This window comes from Vombatus ursinus, unplaced genomic scaffold (genome assembly GCF_900497805.2).
Source record: "Vombatus ursinus unplaced genomic scaffold, bare-nosed wombat genome assembly UNPS02014863.1, whole genome shotgun sequence".
Classification (NCBI taxonomy): domain Eukaryota; kingdom Metazoa; phylum Chordata; class Mammalia; order Diprotodontia; family Vombatidae; genus Vombatus; species Vombatus ursinus.
In genome coordinates, this window is record NW_020954641.1 from 30522330 (window position 1) to 30540498 (window position 18169).

The following is an 18169-nucleotide window of genomic DNA, read 5'->3' on the forward strand; positions in this document are numbered from 1 at the left end:
GAATCACAATATTCTTGAATGCAAGATGGAGAGATGTGAGCTGGACACATGTTTAGTGGGTACAGAACTAGCTAAAAGATTGAACTCAAAGATCATTAATTAGTGGATGGATATCAACCTGGGAGAGAGGTTTCTAATGATAACCATAGGGCTTTCTGTACTTGGCTCTGTGGTGGTCAACATTTTCATCAATGCCTTAGATGAAGGCATAGATAGCATATTTCTCAGATTTCCAATGACAAGAAGCTCAGTGGGTTATCTAATGCCTTACATGATGGGATCAGGATCGTCAAAGACTTCAAAGGATTTGCAACAATGAGCCAATTATAAAAAGATGAAATTTAATTAGGGATAAATGTTAAGTACTTGAGTCCCAAAAATCAATTGTGCAAGATAGAGGAGGCATGCTAAGAAAAAATTTCATGTGAAAAAGACACGGGAGTTTTAGTGGCTCCAGCCTTAAAATGAGTCAGTAGTGGGAGGTGGCAGCCAAAAAGGGTGGTGAGGATCTTAGGCTGCATTAGTGAAAAATTAATATCTAGTATGAGACAATTGATAGCCCTACTGATCTCTGCCTTAGTTGGGTTCAATCTCAGCACTGTGTTCAGTTTTGACAAGGAAGGACATTGACAAGCTGAAGTAAGAGAGTATGATGATCAGGATGATGAAAGGACTAAAACCTCTCAGGAGGTGACTAGTATTCTTCATCTTTAGTTCTTTGTAATCATAGTTGATCATTGCATTAATCTTAAGTCTTTTAAAATGTTCATTTTTATAATATTGTTGTTGTAATACAATTTGTCCTTAGGGTTCTGCTCACTTCCCTCTGCATCATTTCGTACAAATTTTCCCGGATTTCTTTGAGACCATCCATTTTCATTATTTCTTGTGGTACAATAGTATTCCCTTACACTCACATGCCATTGTTTGTTTATCCCTTCTTCAATTGATAAGTTGTTGTTGTCGAGTCATTTCAATTGTGTCTGACTCTCCGTGACCCCATTTGGGGTTTTCTTGGCCAAGATACTGGAGTGGGTTTGCCATTTCCTTCTTCAGCTCATTTTTACAGATGAGGAAACTGAGGCAAACAGGGTTAAGTGACTTGCCCAGGGTCACACAGTTAGTAAGTGTCTGAGGCCAAAATTGAACTCAGGAAGATGAGTCTTCTTGATTCCAGTCCTAACATTCTATCCACTGTGCCATGTAGCTACCCCAGTCGATGAGTACCTCCTTGGTTTCCAGTTCTTTGCCATCACAAAAAGAAATATTCCTATACATACAGAACGTTTTCCTCTTTTTCTGATCTCTTTTGGGGTATAGTAGCAGTATCACTGAGTCAAAGGTAAATAAGTTATTACATACCAGTTTAGTAACTTTGGGGGTATAGTTCTAAATTGCTTTCCAGAATAAGTACCAATTCAGAGCTCCACCAAAGGTGCACCAGTGTGCCTGATTTCCCAAAGATCCTCCAGCATTTGTCATTTTTTAAAATTAGGTTTTGCCAAATTCAATCTATGGGTGGGAGATCTATGGGTACCTCAAAGTTGTTTTAATTTGCATTTTTCTAATTATTAGTGATTAGAGAATTTTTTCATGGCTATTCATAAATCAAATTTCTTCCTTTATGAATTGTCTATTAATACCCTTTGTTTGTCAATTGGAGAATGACTCTTATTCTTATAAATTTGAATCAGTTCCCTATATATTTTGCAAATGAGAACTTTATTAGAGAAACTTGCTGCAAAGATTTCCCCCCAGTTAACTATTTCCTTTCTAATCTCATCTGCGTTGATTGTGTTTATGCAAAAACTTTTAAAATTTAATTTAATCAAAATCATCTATTTCATCTTCTGTGAGTCTCTCTATCTCTTGTTTGGACATGAATTCTTCCCCTATCCATAGATCTGAAAGCAATTTCTTCTTTGTTCCTCCAATATGCTTATGATTACATCATGCTTTGCATATGGTATGTTGTTTGAGCCTCACAATACATTTTCCCTGTTATTATCCCCATTTTGCAGATGAGAATACTGAATGAAGCTCAGAGAGGTCCAAGGTTACTAGTTTGTAAATATCTGAGGCAAGAGCCAAACCCAGAGACCAGTACTACTACCATCATAACATACTGCTTTTCTCCTGGAGAAGAGAAGACTTAGGGAAACATAATAATTGCTTTCAAAAATTCTGAGGCCTGGCACATGGAAAGGGATTTGACGTATTCTGCTAGAGGAAAGAATCAGAAAACAATGGTGGGAAGTTTCAAGGATGCATATTTTACTCAGTATAATGATAATAGTAATACCTAACATTTATATGGTGCTTACTGTGTGCCAGGCACTGTGCTAAGCACTTTACAATTATTATTCTCATTTGATGTTCATTTTATCTTCGCAACTACCCTGAGAGGTAGGTGCTATTATTGTACCCATTTTACAGATGAAAAAACTGAGTCAAACAGAAATTAAGTGCCTTGCCCACAGTCACAGAGCTAGTAAGTGTCTGAGGAAATTTGAACTCAGATCTTCTTGACTCCAGGACTACTGCTCTAGTACAAGGAAGAATTTTCTAACATTCAAAGCTGTCTAATAATAGAATGGCTTGCCTTGGGAGATATTTAAGCAGAGGTTACGTGATGACTTGTTGGGGTGCTGCAGAGAAGATCACTACTTTGGTTAGGAGGCCAGACTTTATGACCTTTGAGGTACCTGCAAATTGTGTGATTTTGGTTCCAAGGAGAACTAATAGACAGCGTGGATGGTAATAACCTAGAGAGTTTAGATGAGAGAGGCAAACTTACTTGGAAACCCAAGATTCGCTCCTTTGACACTTCGTGGGGTGATCTTTGACTCTGGAAGGAGCAGCTTGATTTGGGACATGCTATTTGGGTGGAGGGGTGCAGCCAGCCTCTCCCTGCCATGACTCCGGTGCAGAAGGACCTTGAACTTGATGAGATCTGGCGACCTCTCTATTGGTTTACCAAAGAGAGAGTTTTGGGTAGTGGTATCAGGGCAGAGCCCAGGCATAGCCTTGTTCAGAGTAGGACTTGAAGATCTAGGAAATTTCTTGGAAAATCTCTACCATCTACTCACACAATCTGACTTAAGGGTTTGAGAATTCTCCCTCCTCTACATTTGATGTTATACTGAGTTCTGTGAATGCTGTATTTCTGTTTATTTACTGGGAAAAAAAACCCCACATGCATTATTCACCATTATTCAGATGATGGTGATATGATGTAGTTCTAAGATCCCTAGACATGGAGTCAGAAAAAACTTGGTTCCAGTTTGGGCTCAGACTCTTACTAGCTTCAAAATCTTGGGCAAATGCCTAACTCCTTTGAGGTTAATTTCTTATTTAAAATGGGGAGTATAATATCTGTACTACTTACCTCATAGGAGTTGTGAGACTGGTGCTCTGCCTCACTTAAATCCAATTCACTGCAAAGTCAAAGACATCACCCTCATGATGTCTTTGGTCCTCTTCGAGAATGAAGGACAAACAGCAGCAACAACTACCTTATCACTGTGAGAAAGCTCTAGAATGTCCTATACATGTAGGTATTATTGTCATTCAGTTTGTGATCCTAGTTAAAATGCGTATCCATCTCTCCCACTTCTGCCAGAAGCTGTTCTTAGTCATCCACACCTCAGTGTGATGGACTTTAGGTCTTTTTTTGAAAATAGTATTTGTTGGAAGTAAGAGAGAACATAGCAGAGTATAGCATTTTTACTGATGAGGCAACTTACACCAAAGAAGGGAAGGATTTCTTCAAGGTGACTTCTAAATTTCAGTTGTACAGAAGGGGCATCAAACACAAGCTTTACTTACCTCTCTTGTGACTTTGTTAGGCATACCCTAATATTAAGGATATCTTCTGGCCTTCTGGTCAGGGTAGACCTGCCATTAATCCAAGCAAAGGGCTCAGGAGCCATGGTTGTTCCATTCCTAGGATTCATAGTTGATTTTCCTCCTTAGGTATCTCCCCAAAATCATGGCAGTCTCTTTCCCCAACCTTCTCCCCTAGAAAAATGTGACCTTGGAGCAGACAGTGACTGCTTGACTCTCAGCAGTATGAGCAGGGCCAGCTTTATACATGGACGAAGACTATAACCACCTAGGTTTGAGGATTTTAGGCACACTAAGAAGGTCACTTTGCCTTAAAAAAATACCTGGCAATAATAAATGATATTTTTATTTATTTAAGGGAAAAATTAAAAAAAAATCTTAGTGCAGCCTGAAATTTAACTGTCCATGCATCCTTTTAAAATTCAGTTCTATAGTTATTGTAAAAGGTGCCTTCTATAGTACATGTAAAGCAGTATGTTCATTGTTTGGGATGATCTTTTTCAAAGACAAAAAAAGACAGTGTCTGCTTTCAAAGAGTTTACAGTCTTTTAGAAGGGATATAGGATATACACAAATAACCAAGATAGGAAACAGACTGATGAGTACAAAGTTCAGGCAAAGTGCTATAAGAAATTTAAGAAAAACAAATCTCATCATTATAAGTTACAGTTTTAAAACACTTTAGAGTTGATCAAGCATCAAGGAAGGCATCAGGAAGGAGGTAGCAACTGAGTAGGGCATGAAGGAAGGGATTTCAAGAGGTGGAGAATGTACCCTCTGTCTAACACTATGGAACTGCTGTTGGTTCTGAGTGTCTGGGGCATGTACCCACTCCCTTCCCCACAAATGGAGCCCCTCTACAGTGGACTCACACATCCAGTCAGCATCAGGTTCAGTCCTGGGGGCGCCTGACCACTGATAAAAGCCTGGCTCATTGGTTTCAGCTCATGTCTAGGTTGGGGGGAAGTGTATGTGGGGTGGAATAAAAAGATACATAATGTACAATTTGAATCAGGCATGGGACAGATATTTATTTCCTACATACCAAGAAATGTTAAAAGATACAGAAGATATCACACATTGACAGAGTGACTTAAAATGGATTTAGTAACTTGACATAACTACTTTTATAATCTACTGAGAGGCTGTTTAATCTTATTTAAACATGAAGCAGTTTGCAGGGCTGCTGACTAGGCAGTTTACACTCCACATCTCCATTCTGTATTCTTTCTACTCCAAAGTGCATGTCTTTGTCCAAGGCAGACCAAAGGCTTGGCCTCTTCCTTTTGTTGGTGATTGTCTTCTCTGACGCAGAAGCTTACCTGGTTACCAGTGAGCTCTACTCATTGGACCCATGATTTCTGGACCTCTGGAACTCATGAGGTCACCAGTGTCATGCATGGGGCAAGGGAAGAACAAGTGACCACTCAGATTTTCATCACCATACCAAAATGGCAGCCAGCAAGTTTGTCATCCCCAAAGGGCTCAAGGACCGAGTCCCATATGTATTCAGCAGAAAAGAGTTGGAATATCTGTGTATGCTCCATATGACCCACGTTATATGACTTTGTGGATTATATGAGCAAAGGCAGAGAGATGCGAGGGCAGTCTAAGAATGGGATGATGAGAAGCCCAATTTAATTGGAACATAAAGTGTCTATGTTGTTAGTTGTTAGTTCATATTTCCATAACTTTCAGGTTTACAACATTCTTCTCAACAACCTTATGAGGCCTTAGGTAGCGTAAGTATGATTATTTCCCCTGGGGCAATGTCCTTTTACTTTATAGATGAGGAAACTGCAGCTCAAAGAGAAAAACTGATTTGTTCAGGGTTATACTAAATGGCAGACCTGGATTTAAATTCAAGCATTTAAGCTCCAAGTCTAATGGTCCAATATACCACACTGGATCTTTCTTAAGGGAAAAACAATGAGATAAGATGGGAAAGGGAGATTGGAGTCACTTTATAGAGCTTTGAATGCCAAGAAGAAGTTACCCATTAAGCCATTATCTGTCATTGACATTTCAGTTTGAATGGAGTTACCCACTCTTTTCCTAAGGCAAAATTCTCTAGGGGCTGGGTGGGAGAAAGTACTGGAGGGACCTGGACCCCTGGGATGGCAGGAAGAGTAGAAAAGGGGTACCGGAAGGGAAGTCTAAGGTCATGGAAGACCAACTTCACCCTGATTGAGAGAGAGACACATAGCCTTTTCCTGGCCTATCCAGTAGGGGAATAAGGCCAGTAATGAAATTTTTGTACTTCATCTACTTTCATGACAGTATCACCGAGCCTCAAATATCTTACCTCATTGATACTGCAGCCTGGGAAACTTGGAGGAACTCAGGTTTCAGGAAACCCTAAGTGTCTGATGTTACTGACTGTATGGGTGGCCTTGGGCAAGCCATTGGAATCATAGTTTCCTTATCTGTGAAATGGGCATAGAAGGGCAGATGTTTCCCAGAGGTATTGTGTGGGTTACTAATTAATGCCTGGGAAATAGGAAGCTCTGAGGATAGAGGAAAGGCTGTTATTACTGGTGAAGCTGAGAATGACCTAGCTGTTCCTTGGCACTCATGTGAGTGATGGATAAGAATGTCGTTGCTTAGACGAGTATTTGAGACTTCTGAAACATTTGGTCAGAGGCATCTGTAACATAAAGCGTAGTTTGACCTTAAATCAAGAACATTGCATTTGAAGTCTTCTGAGTTGTTTCAAATCCTGGCTCCAACTTTTACTGCCTGTGTGACTTTAAAAAAAGTTATTCAATGAATTTAGGCCTCAGTTTCTTTCTCTGTAGGATAAAGGGATTGGATTCAATATTCCTTAAAGTCCTTTCTGGTGCCAGCTAACTTTTATCATACTGTGTTCCTTCTGGCAGACTTAATAGACCTAGTGTTCTGGTAGTGACTGAGGGGTTCCAGACACGCAATGGAAAGGGACAGCATGAATTCCTGTCTCTTTTAGGACAATTTACAGATATAGCTGTCAGTGTCTACTGCCCAGGAATTATCCTGAACTAAAACTATCCCCAAGTGTTTAATTGGTTGAGATGCTATGTTCGATCAAACATTTACTTGGTAAACAAACAGAGGCCAACAAAGATGTTTTAAAGACAAAGAGAAGGTGTAGTAGAAAGGATCAGGAATTAGGAGACAGGGGCTTTAGTACTGACCCTGTCACTTAAGGTCACTATGTAACCTTGGGGAAGTCTCTCTGCTTCTCTGGGCCTTAGTTTCTCCATCTGTAAAATAGAGGGGTTGGATTAAATGTTCCCTGAGTACCTTTCAACCTCTGAGTCTTTTCTTCTGATATATTTCCATATGGATATTCTTAAAGCCTTCAACTACACATACTTATACATAGACGTACATTCACACACATGTATATGGTCATATAAAATACCTCCATATATGTGCATGCACAAATACCAACATACATGCATAAAGGTACACGTGTTGACCTATGTTCACCTTTCTTTCGGGATCTGAAAAGCAAACTGAGCCTTAGGCACAACCCCTGACAAGCCTTTGCTTGTTGCTGCAGCAGGTGGGCTTTGTTTCCCTGTATTGCTAGTGGTTGTGTGGTGGCCACTTGCCAACTTAAATTCTGGCCATAGGGCACTAGTCTGGCCCTACCCCTTGTCCCCCAGGCCTCCTGCTCTGATATGTTCTAGTCATTGAGGGGCTGGTGGCCTCCACGTGTTCTACAGAGAGAGAGGGTGTCAGAAGTATGCCCGCCTGCCTACTTCCAATGGGCCTAGATATGATTACTAAAGGGGAGTACATACATATTCACAGATGCTGGCTTCTATGTACATGCAGCTCAGCAGTCCCAGGCACTGTGTCCTCTTCCCTCCAATCTTGTGCTGAGCCCCTCTCCCCTGTCCCCGCCTTCCTACACCCCTATCCTTGTAGGAACTGCTCAGCAAGGCAGGTTTGCTGCAGCAGCAGCTGGAAGGCTGAGCCTGTTGAAGCCTGCCCTGTACTGCTGCTGACCTGGGTGAGTGGGAAGATTTTCAGCATACCAAGGAGGCAAAGAAGTTAGAGGAGGCCATACATGCGCCAAGGTCTATCCTGAGCTGGTGACAGTGTGCCTAAGACTAAGGAGCAGAGGGATGGTGGCTAAGGACCTCACCAGAGTTTGATGAATGGAAGAAACATCTGCTTCTGTGGTGCCATGAGACAGAGTAATAACTCCACTTAGGTGTCTCCTCACATCCTGGTGCCTAGAGATTAGCCAGTGCTGCTGTGAGTTGAGTTGGGGCCATAAAGGGTGTGTTACGAATATAGACTTTGTCCCTACTGATTCTCTTGGGGTTGGGGGTTTCCAGAGGAGTCCTAAGTATGAGGTGGTGGGGGGGGGTGTGCGTTTGAGGGGGAGGGGAAGGTGCATATAAGACACCCAGTCCTGCCCCAAGCTCTAGAGTATCTTTGTAGGACTGTCTCTGCCCTGACCCCCACCCCCAGTCTCTATGGCATGCTCTTGGGGAGACAGTCACTGCCAGCAGCCTCCTGGACTTGAGGCTTTCCAGTCCCTGTAGCCTGGAAATTTAACTCTTCCTGGTCTCTGAAGACAAGAGGCACCTGGAGAAACAAGTCCTTCCTGTTCTACCCAGGAATGCATTTAACACCTGGAAGGCCACTCTGTGCCAGCCTGGATAAATGTCAGACTATACTCAGAGGCAGCACCCACTCTGGGACTCCCATTGAAAATATCCCCTGAGACACTGCCCCAGGGATGTTTAGCCCCATTCTCACACTCAGCTGCCAAGGACTGGAGACCTAGATCCTTATCTTGGTTCTGTCATTTACTGGTTGTGTGACCTTGGCCAGATAACAACAATAGCACCTTATATTAGGATACTTTGTCAGAATGGTTGCGTTATCACATTAGATTCTCACAGCAACTTGGCAAGGTTGGTGGGGCAGATATTTTTGTTTCCTTTTTGCAGGTGAGGCAATAGGTGCTGAGACTGTGATTTATCACAGATTACACAGAGGAATCAACAGATCCAGGACTAGAATTCCTGGTCGGATGCTCTTTCCCATTATACTGAAGGAAAAAATTTCAGAAATGGGAAAGATGAGGAGGATACACAAGGAAGATAAAGTCTCCATCTCTGGATTCTTTTCAGCGCTGGATTAGGTGTAGTCCTGCCTGGAGACAGCAGCAGGATAGCTTCCAAATTTTCCAGCCCCAGGATTCTGCCATGTTAATATTTGCCAGGTTTCCCTTAAGACTTTGATTTTATTTGGGGAATAGATTTAAGTGGCATTGTTCAGGAGTTCAGTTCCACAGATATTAATTAAGTGCTCACCATATGCCAAGCCTGTTCTAGGCAGCAGGGAATACAAAGGATTTGTTTTTTTTTAAAGCTTTAATACTACCCAGTTGCTTTCTTCATAACCTAATAAAGGGGAAAGGTTATCTACACACATAAAGTATGATACCAAGTAGAAAGTGATGGAAGGGGGAAAAAGACGGATTCAGACAAAGAGTGTTAAGACAATTTGAGGAGGAAGAGATCACTTTCAGTTGGCGCTACCAGGAAAAGTTTCCTGGAAGATGCGGTACCTTGAGCTGAGTCTTGGAGGAAAAGATGAATTTCAGCAGTTGAAGATGGTGGTGGGTGTTTTAGGCATCTGCATGCTTTAAGTCTATCCACATGTAAGCATGTGGGAGAGTATTCACAGAATATAGACTCAGGTTGAAAGGAGCTCAGAAGACATTTAGTTCAACCCCTAAAGATTTTACAGAGATGGGGAAACTGAGACTCAGAGAGGCAGAGGGACTTGCCCAAGGTCACATAATGATTAGGTGACAGAACCATTACTCAAATCCAGGCCTCTCAATTCCTAGTCCTTTCCTCTGTACCTTCTCTTTGCCTTTAAAGCATCCTTACTGGCCTCTGATAGGTTAGTAAGTAAATGTTTGGTTGAACATAGCATCTCAACTCATTAAAAACCAAGGGATTTCTGTTGTTGTTGTTGAATATGGTTGTTTATCATGCTTATTCTTCTATACAAATTCAAAGAAGCAGGACATTGCAGGACAAGACTGAGAAACACCTAGGAGTCCAGTGCAGCTTGAGCAGAGAAAAAGTCTGCGAAGAGTACTTGGGAGATAAGTTTGGACAGGTAGATGAGAAGCAGATTGTGGAGGGTTTTGAATGCTAAACCCAAGAGTTTGTATTTTATCCTGTAGGCTGTGGAGCCAAGTTGTTCAAATGGATTTCGTAGTGACATATTGAATGTTCTTATCCGTACCATTTTTCTTTCTCTTTTTTGTACTTAATTTCATGCTAATTCTTTTTCCCACTGGGGCTCTTTCCCATCAACTCATTCATACCTATTTCTGTTTCCATTCAGGTGATTCCTCACAATGGCCATCATAGTGTTGGGTTTTGTCCTTCTGTTTCGCTGCTTGTCCTGTGAGAGGCTCCAGGAGAGCCCTAATCCATCAACCTTGCACTTCACCCACCCCGTGTACAATGCCACCATCTATGAGAACTCAGCTCCCAAGACCTACGTGGAGAGTCTTGGCAAGATGGGCGTCTACTTGGCAGAGCCCCAGATGGTAGTGAGATACCGCATTGCCTCAGGAGATCTGGCTAATGTATTCAAAACAGAGGAGCACGTGGTCGGCAGTTTCTGCTTTCTGAGGATAAGAACCAAAAGTGGCAACACAGCGATTTTGAACCGGGAGGTGTGTGACAGCTACACACTTGTCATTCAAGCTACAGAACAGACTATGGGGTATGAAGCTTCAACTCATGTGCTGGTCCGCATCTTAGATCAAAATGACTTAAAGCCGTTGTTCTCTCCCCCATCCTATAAGGTTGCCATCCCTGAAGACACCCCTCTCAAAAGTGCCATCTGCATGGTAAGCGCTACTGATGCTGACCTTGGCCAGAATGCTGACTTCTATTATGCCTTCAATGCCAGGTCAGAGTTGTTCACAGTCCATCCCACCAGTGGTGTAGTGACCGTGACTCGAAAACTTAATGCCACCTGGAAGGGGAGACATGAACTTCAGGTGCTGGCTGTGGACCGCATGCGGAAGATCTCTGAGGGCAATGGATTTGGCAACCTGGCCTCTCTGATCATCCAGGTGGATCCATCTCCCAAGAAGCCACCAGCTATTTCTTCAGTAGTGGTGACACCACAGGATGACACTGAGGACAATGCCTATGCCACACTCATGGTGGATACAAATGGTTCAGAGGCTGGGATTGAAGTAGTGAACATTGTGGATGGAGACCCAGGGAAGAATTTCAAAGTTATTAAATCATATGTTGGGAGCAATAAGTTTACATTAGTATCCATCAAAGACATTGATTGGTTGGAATATCGTCATGGATTCAACCTTAGTCTTCAGGCCAAAGGTGGAGGAAAACCACCTTTGTATTCCCAAATCAGGGGCATCCATTTACCTCCTTCCAAAATAGCCTCAGCCAGGTTTGAAAAGACCATTTACAGAGTCCAACTCAGTGAATTTTCTCCTCCGGGAAGTCGTGTTGTGGTGGTTAAAGTCACCCCAACCTTCCCAAGTCTGCAATATATTCTGAAGTCTACCTCAGAGAGCTCAGTGTTCAAGATTAATTCTCGAACTGGGCTGATAACCACCACAAGGTTGATGGACTTTCGTGATCGAGCCAGATATCAGCTACATGTTGGAACTACTTTGGGCCAAGCTTCCACTACAGTGGTCATTGACATCATTGACTGTAACAATCATGCCCCTGTCTTTTCTCAATCTTCTTACCATGGCACATTTGATGAAAATCTTCCTCCTGGGACCAGCATCCTAACTGTTACTGCCACGGACCAAGACCGTGGGGAGAATGGCTTTGTCACTTATTCTATCACTGGCCCAAGAACTGTCCCTTTCACCATAGACCCCTATTCTGGGGTCATATTCACTTCCAAACTGATGGACTATGAGCTCATGCAAAGGCTTTATACCTTCCGGGTCTGGGCATCGGACTGGGGATCCCCATTCCACCGGGAGAGTGAGGTTTCCATCTCACTCATGCTCAACAATCTAAATGACAACCAACCAATGTTTGAGAATGCCAACTGCAATGGTACCGTCCCTTGGGACCTACGGGTGGGAGAGAGAGTAGTGACCCTCTCAGCCATAGACATGGATGAGCTTCTGAACCTGAGATATGAGATTGTGTCTGGCAATGAGTTGGAGTATTTTGACCTGAACCATTTCTCTGGAGTGGTTTCCCTCAAACGTTCCTTTAAAAGCCTTCCTCCTGGTCAGCATTATTCCCTGGAAATCACTGCCTTCGATGGGGATAATTATGCTTTGCCTACATCTTTGAATGTCACTGTAATGGCCTCAGGCTCTCCAGTCCACATGCAATGTGAAGAAACAGGTGTGCTAAAGCATCTCACAGAGACCATCATCCACTCTGTTGGGTCTCAGATCCAGGAACCTAGTTCTGAGGAGTTCACCTCCTTAAGCACATACCACATCAACCACTACACCCCTCAGTTTGAGGACCACTTCCCTCGGTCCATTGACATCTTAGAGGGTGTCCCCATCAATACCACAGTTGCACACCTGACTGCTTCTGACCTTGACACTGGCTTCAATGGAAAACTGGTCTATGTCCTTGCAGGGGGCAATGAAGAGAGCCGTTTTGATGTTGAATTGGAGACAGGACTGCTCAAAGTGGCTGCTCCCTTGGATCATGAGGCCACCAGTTTCTACATCCTAAATGTGACTGTGTATGACCTCGGCACTCCCCAGAAATCATCCTGGAAGCAGCTGGCAGTGAATGTTGGGGATGAGAATGATAACACACCCAGATTCCCCCCTGGTGGATATCAGGTAGAGATCCGAGAGGATACGGAAGTGGGGACCACAATCGCACAGATGAAAGCAGAAGATGCTGACAAGGATGACAATGGGAGAGTCTGCTACACCCTGCTGAGCCCCACAGATAAATTTTCCCTTCATGCCCTCACTGGTGAGGTGGTGGTCACAGGGTCTTTGGATAGGGAATCACAGCCTCAGTATGTGCTCAAGGTAGAGGCACGAGACCAGGCAAAGGTGGGTCATCAGCTCTTTTCTATCACAAACCTAGTAGTAACACTAAGTGATGTCAATGACAATACCCCACAATGCATCCCAGAATTGAGTCAAGTGAAGGTCCCTGAGGATTTGCCCCTGGGGACTGTCCTGACCTTTCTGGAGGCCTTTGACCCAGACCTGGGCCCTGGGGGAGAGGTGAAGTACACATTGATGGATGATGCTCAGAGAACTTTTGGACTGGATCCACTAACAGGAGCGTTGAGCCTGGAGCGGGAGCTGGACTTTGAAAAGAAGACCTGGTATAACTTGAGCCTGTGGGCTAGTGATGGTGGAAAGCCCATGGCCCGTGGGTCATCCTGCCACGTACAAGTAACAGTTCTGGATGTGAATGAGAACTTGCATCCTCCTCACTTCGCCTCCTTTGTATACCAGGGCCAGGTGGAAGAGACCAGCCTCCCGGGGACACTAGTGATGTCAGTCACTGCCCAGGATGCTGACATTGGCCAGGATGGGGTAATCCAGTACTTCTTTCGAGATGGTACTGACCTTGCCACTTTCAGCATTGATCGGGACACAGGTAGGCATCACAATATAGTAGAAAGAGTCCTGGACTGGAAGTTAGGAGGTCTGGCTTTGATAGGTCACTTCCTCACTGTGAGCCTTAGTTTCTTGGTCTTTAAGATTTGAGGGGATTTATCTCTAAGGACCCTTTCAATTCTAACAAAGTTCTCTGTTTTTTAAGTCCCTTTCAGCTCTGTTCTTGCATGTTTCCTTCCTGCTCAAGCAATCTGTGTTCTATATTTTAAGATCTCTTTCAGCTCTGACATTCTATCACATGATGTCTCTCCCAGGTCTAACATTCTATGTTTCAATTCTAAGATTCCTTTCAATTCTGACATTTTATAATCTAAGGTCCCTCCTGGCTTTGTGATTCCATGATACCTAATGCAAGTCTAGGTGCCTGGTTGAAGGCTTTCACTTATTTCCTAGGGATGATCCAGACCATGATGCCTCTGGACCGAGAGTTTACTCCACACTATTGGCTGACAGTATTGGCTGTGGATCAGGGGTCTGTGCCCCTCTCCTCTGTGACTGAAGTCTATATTGAAGTCATGGATACTAATGACAACCCACCCCAGATGTCAAGGCCTGTCTATTACCCTTCAGTCAAAGAAGATGCCCCTATGAATACTTCTGTCCTTCAACTGGATGCCTGGGATCCAGACACTGTCTCCAAAGGGAAGCTGACATTCCATATCATCAGTGGAAATAATTTAGGATTCTTCATCATTAACTCTCTGACAGGTAAGGAAAGTTAGCCTTATATCTACCAGCCTAGCTAAAACCTTTGGGATCCTCAGGGCATACCTCTTTCCCAGGGAGGGTAAGATGGCACATTGCCTTGTTCTCTTTGGGAATTCAGCAATGTTAAGTAACTTGTCTAGATTTATCTGGAAATAAGTGACCAAACCCAGTGAGTTAGTCCAGACCCTTGACTCAGGCTGAGCCCTAACCCATGATCCTTATCCCAGCCTGAACTCTAGGCCCTGATGCCAGACTAAGCTATAAACTCTGACCTTACGCTGAACTCTAAGACTAAGCCCTACGTCTTGTCTCAGAATAAACCCTAATCCTTGTTTCAGAGAGAGTCCTAAACCCAGCCAAAGACTACCTTCTAATCTTGGCCATTATTAATGCTCACGGATGTTGTTAGTATTTTTTTATTGTTCAGTTATGTCTGGTTCTTCATGACCCCATGAACCATAATACACCAGACCCTTCTGTCCTCCACTGTCTCTTGAAGTCTGTACAAGTTCATGTTCATTGCTTCCATCACACTATCTATTCATCTCATCCTCTGCTGTTCCCTTTTCCTTTTGCCCTCAATCTTTCTCAACAACAGGGTCTTTTCCAATGAATCCCATCTTCTCATGTGGCCATAGTATTTAAGCTTCAGCTTCAGTATTTAACCTTTAATTGAATAGCCTGAATTAATTTAAGTATTGACTAATTTGATCCAAAAGACTCTCAATGTCTTCTCCAGCACTACAATTCGAAAGCGTTAATTTTGTGGCACTCAGCTTTCCTTGTAGTCCAACTCTCACAGCCATACATTATCATTGGAAAAACTGTAGTTTTGACTTTGTCAGCAAAGAGATGTCTTTGCTTTTTAGTATGCTGTCCAGATCTTCCATAGCTTTCCTTCTAAAGAGCAAGAGTCTTTTAATTTCATGACTGCAGTTGTTGTCTGGAGTGATCTTTGAGCCCAAGAATATAAAATCTGATGCTGCTTCCATTTCTTCTCCCTCTATTTGTCAGAAAGTGATGGGACCAGTTGCCAAGATCTTAGTTTTTTTGATGTTAAGCTTCAAGTCAGCTTTTATACTTTCCTCTTTCACCCTCATCAAGAGGCTTCTTAATTCCTCTTCACTTTCTACCATCAGAGTTGTATCATCTGCATACTTGAGATTATTGATATTTCTCCCGGTAACCTTAATTCTGGCTTTTGATTCATCCAGCCTGTATTTTCACATGATATACTCTGCATATAAGGTGATGTTGTTAGTAATAATGCAGAAATAGATGAGAGAGTGTAGATGGCTCAGTGTAGCCTATACTTACTGTTAGAGACAACTCAGAGCTTTGTGATGGTGGTCATCATAGCAAGGACAGCAGTATATGTGGTTTTCTTCATCATCATGATCATCTTCATCATCACTCATAATTAATTCTCCATCACTTTACAAAACCCTTTCTTCACAAAAGCTCTGTACAGGAGGGACTACAAATTTCCCCCCTAGTTTACAGATGAAGAAACTGAGGCTTAAATAGAAGTGACTTGTCCAATTTTACATGACCAATAAGTCACAGATCATAGGATTATATCACAAGAGCATAGATTTACAGCTGGTAGGGCAGAGGTCATCTTGTCCAACCTTCTCATTTTACAGATGAGGAAGCCAAAGCCCATCAAAGTTAATTTTCCTACCCATGGGCACACAGGTAGCAAGTAGTAGCTCCAAGATCTTTCTCCTATGTCCTGCTACCTCCTAAGAGGCAGCATAGCTCAGAAGGATTGCCTCCACCTTCCTCAAAACTCTCAGCTGTTTGAGGGACTGAATAAATGTCCTGCTCTAGGTCTTCCTCTAGAGCAGAGGTCGGGAACTTGTGGCCTTAAGTCCATACATGGCCTTCTAAATCTTTAAATGTGGCCTTTTGAATGAATCTAAATTTTATAGAACAAATAAAATTTGGGTTCAATTAAAAGGCCACACTTAAGGATTTAGAAGGCCGCGTGTGGCCATAAGGCCACAGGTTCCCCACCCCTGCTCCAGAAGAACATAGAAGAATAATATGAAAAGATTGGTAGAAAGTAGGCAACCAATCTTTTTATCCTGGCAAAATATTTAATTTTACTCAGTGGGCAATAGGGATGCACTAGCGATTTGTGAGCAGAGGTAACATAAATAAACCCATGTATAAGGAAGATTATTCTGGCAACAGTTTAAAAGATGAATTGGAAGGAGGGGAGCATTGGGGGGGGGGAACCTTGAGGCAATAAGATCTATAAAGTAAGTTATTGCAGTAGTTAAGGCAGGTGTCAAAGAGGGCCTGTGCCAGGGTAGTGGCAGGAACAATACAGGGGAGGGAATAGATGTTAAAGATAATTTAAAAATAGAATTGCCAGGACTTAGTGACTGACTGGATATTAGATATTCAAAAGAAGAAAGGGTTACAAAAAACAGGTTTTGAACATGGGAGACCCGGTGAATAGTGCCACCATGAACAGGGATGAGAAAGTTTGAAAAGGAATTTTTGGAAGGGAAAGATAACCAGGTCAGTTTGGAACAGGCCCTTTGGGGAATGCTAGGCCTCTTACCTGTCTTACCCTACACCTCCTCTTCCTCTCTTACCTGTGGAACTGGGGAGCGTTCCTTCTGCTCAGCTCCCTGCGGGCCAGGTTTTGATTACTGTCAACAGCTCCCTGACAGGAGTGTTTGGCATAGCTTCCTGCAGGATAGAGATGTTCCTGGTCTTCGTCTTCCCACCCAACTGAAGTGAGAAGAGGTAATTTTCAGAAGGGTGTATGTTTGAAAATGCAATAGAATCAGCCAGGTACAAAAAACCCCAACATACCGCCAAAAAGCAGACTTGGAAGATTCATTGCCTACCCCTGGGGGCTGACAAAGGAAAGTATTCCCATCCATCTTTCCTATCATCATAATGATTCAAAATCCTTTTGAATATACACCAAACTTATGTCGAACACATACTTTGTGTAAGCTGTGTCCTCAGTAGTAAGGGGGATATAAAGATCAGTTGGACATGGTCCCTCCCCTTGAGGAACTCATGGTCTAGGACAGGGGGTCTTTATGTTTTTTTGTATCATGGACTTCTTTTGCAGTATGATAAAACCTATGGACCTCTCCTCAGAATAATGTTTTTATATGTATAAAATAAAATACCTAGGATTATAAAGGATAATAGTTATGTTGAAATAGTTTTAAAAATATTTTTTAGAAATTCATGGATCCCATGTTAAGAACCCTTGGTCTTGGAGGGAGGATAAGCTGTGTATAAAATAACTATAACATGAGACAGTGAGCTAGAACACTTAGGCAGGGCACGAGTTCTGGCTTCAGGTAGTGGTAGGGCTTCCATGGGGAAGGGAAATTAGATGCTTTCTGCTTGGCCTGAGAGTGTAGCTCTTGGACGAATTTGTCCTTGAACACTCCATACACCCCTTCAGAGCCAATTGGAAAGAGCATTGGTTCCAGAATCAGAGAACATGGGTCCCATTCCCTTCTCTGATTGCTTATGTATAACTTGTGTGACTATCAGTACATCATTTAACCTCTGAAGGCCCCAGTTTCCCAACTTTTAAATGAGGAGTTTGTACCAGATGGCCTCTGAACTCCCTTCAAGTCCTATATTGAGTATCCCTACTCTACTTCTTACTATTTATGTGACTTTGGGCAACTTATTTCACCTCTCTTGGCCTCAGAGTTTTCATCTATCAAAAGATCCAGAGAAAGAACTGATAAATAGAAGTACGCATAGAACGATATACATATCTGTCTCTAATGGTAGCCATCTCTAGGGTGGGGAGGGAGGAAGGAAGAAAAAAAAGAAAAAAGAAAGTTACATGGTAACTTTATTATACATTTAAAAGGAATACGCCGTCTTGGGGAGGGAGGTGGGAAGAGAGGGGTTGAGAAAATTTAAAACTCAAAAGCTTATGGAAGTGATTGTTGAAAACTAAAAATAAATTAA

General features: G+C 42.7%; 1 protein-coding gene across 3 annotated transcripts in view; it reads left to right on the forward strand.

Moving 5' to 3' along the window:
* FAT2 (FAT atypical cadherin 2) overlaps positions 1–18169 on the forward strand; it is a 111491-nt gene that overhangs the window by 14947 nt on the left and 78375 nt on the right. For all 3 annotated transcript variants that reach the window (XM_027841806.1, XM_027841807.1, XM_027841808.1), the window contains exons 2-3: positions 10216–13472; positions 13886–14200. In XM_027841806.1, the coding sequence (XP_027697607.1) occupies positions 10229–13472; positions 13886–14200 (3559 nt within the window). In that variant the 5' untranslated portion in view covers positions 10216–10228. The remainder of the gene's footprint in view (positions 1–10215; positions 13473–13885; positions 14201–18169) is intronic.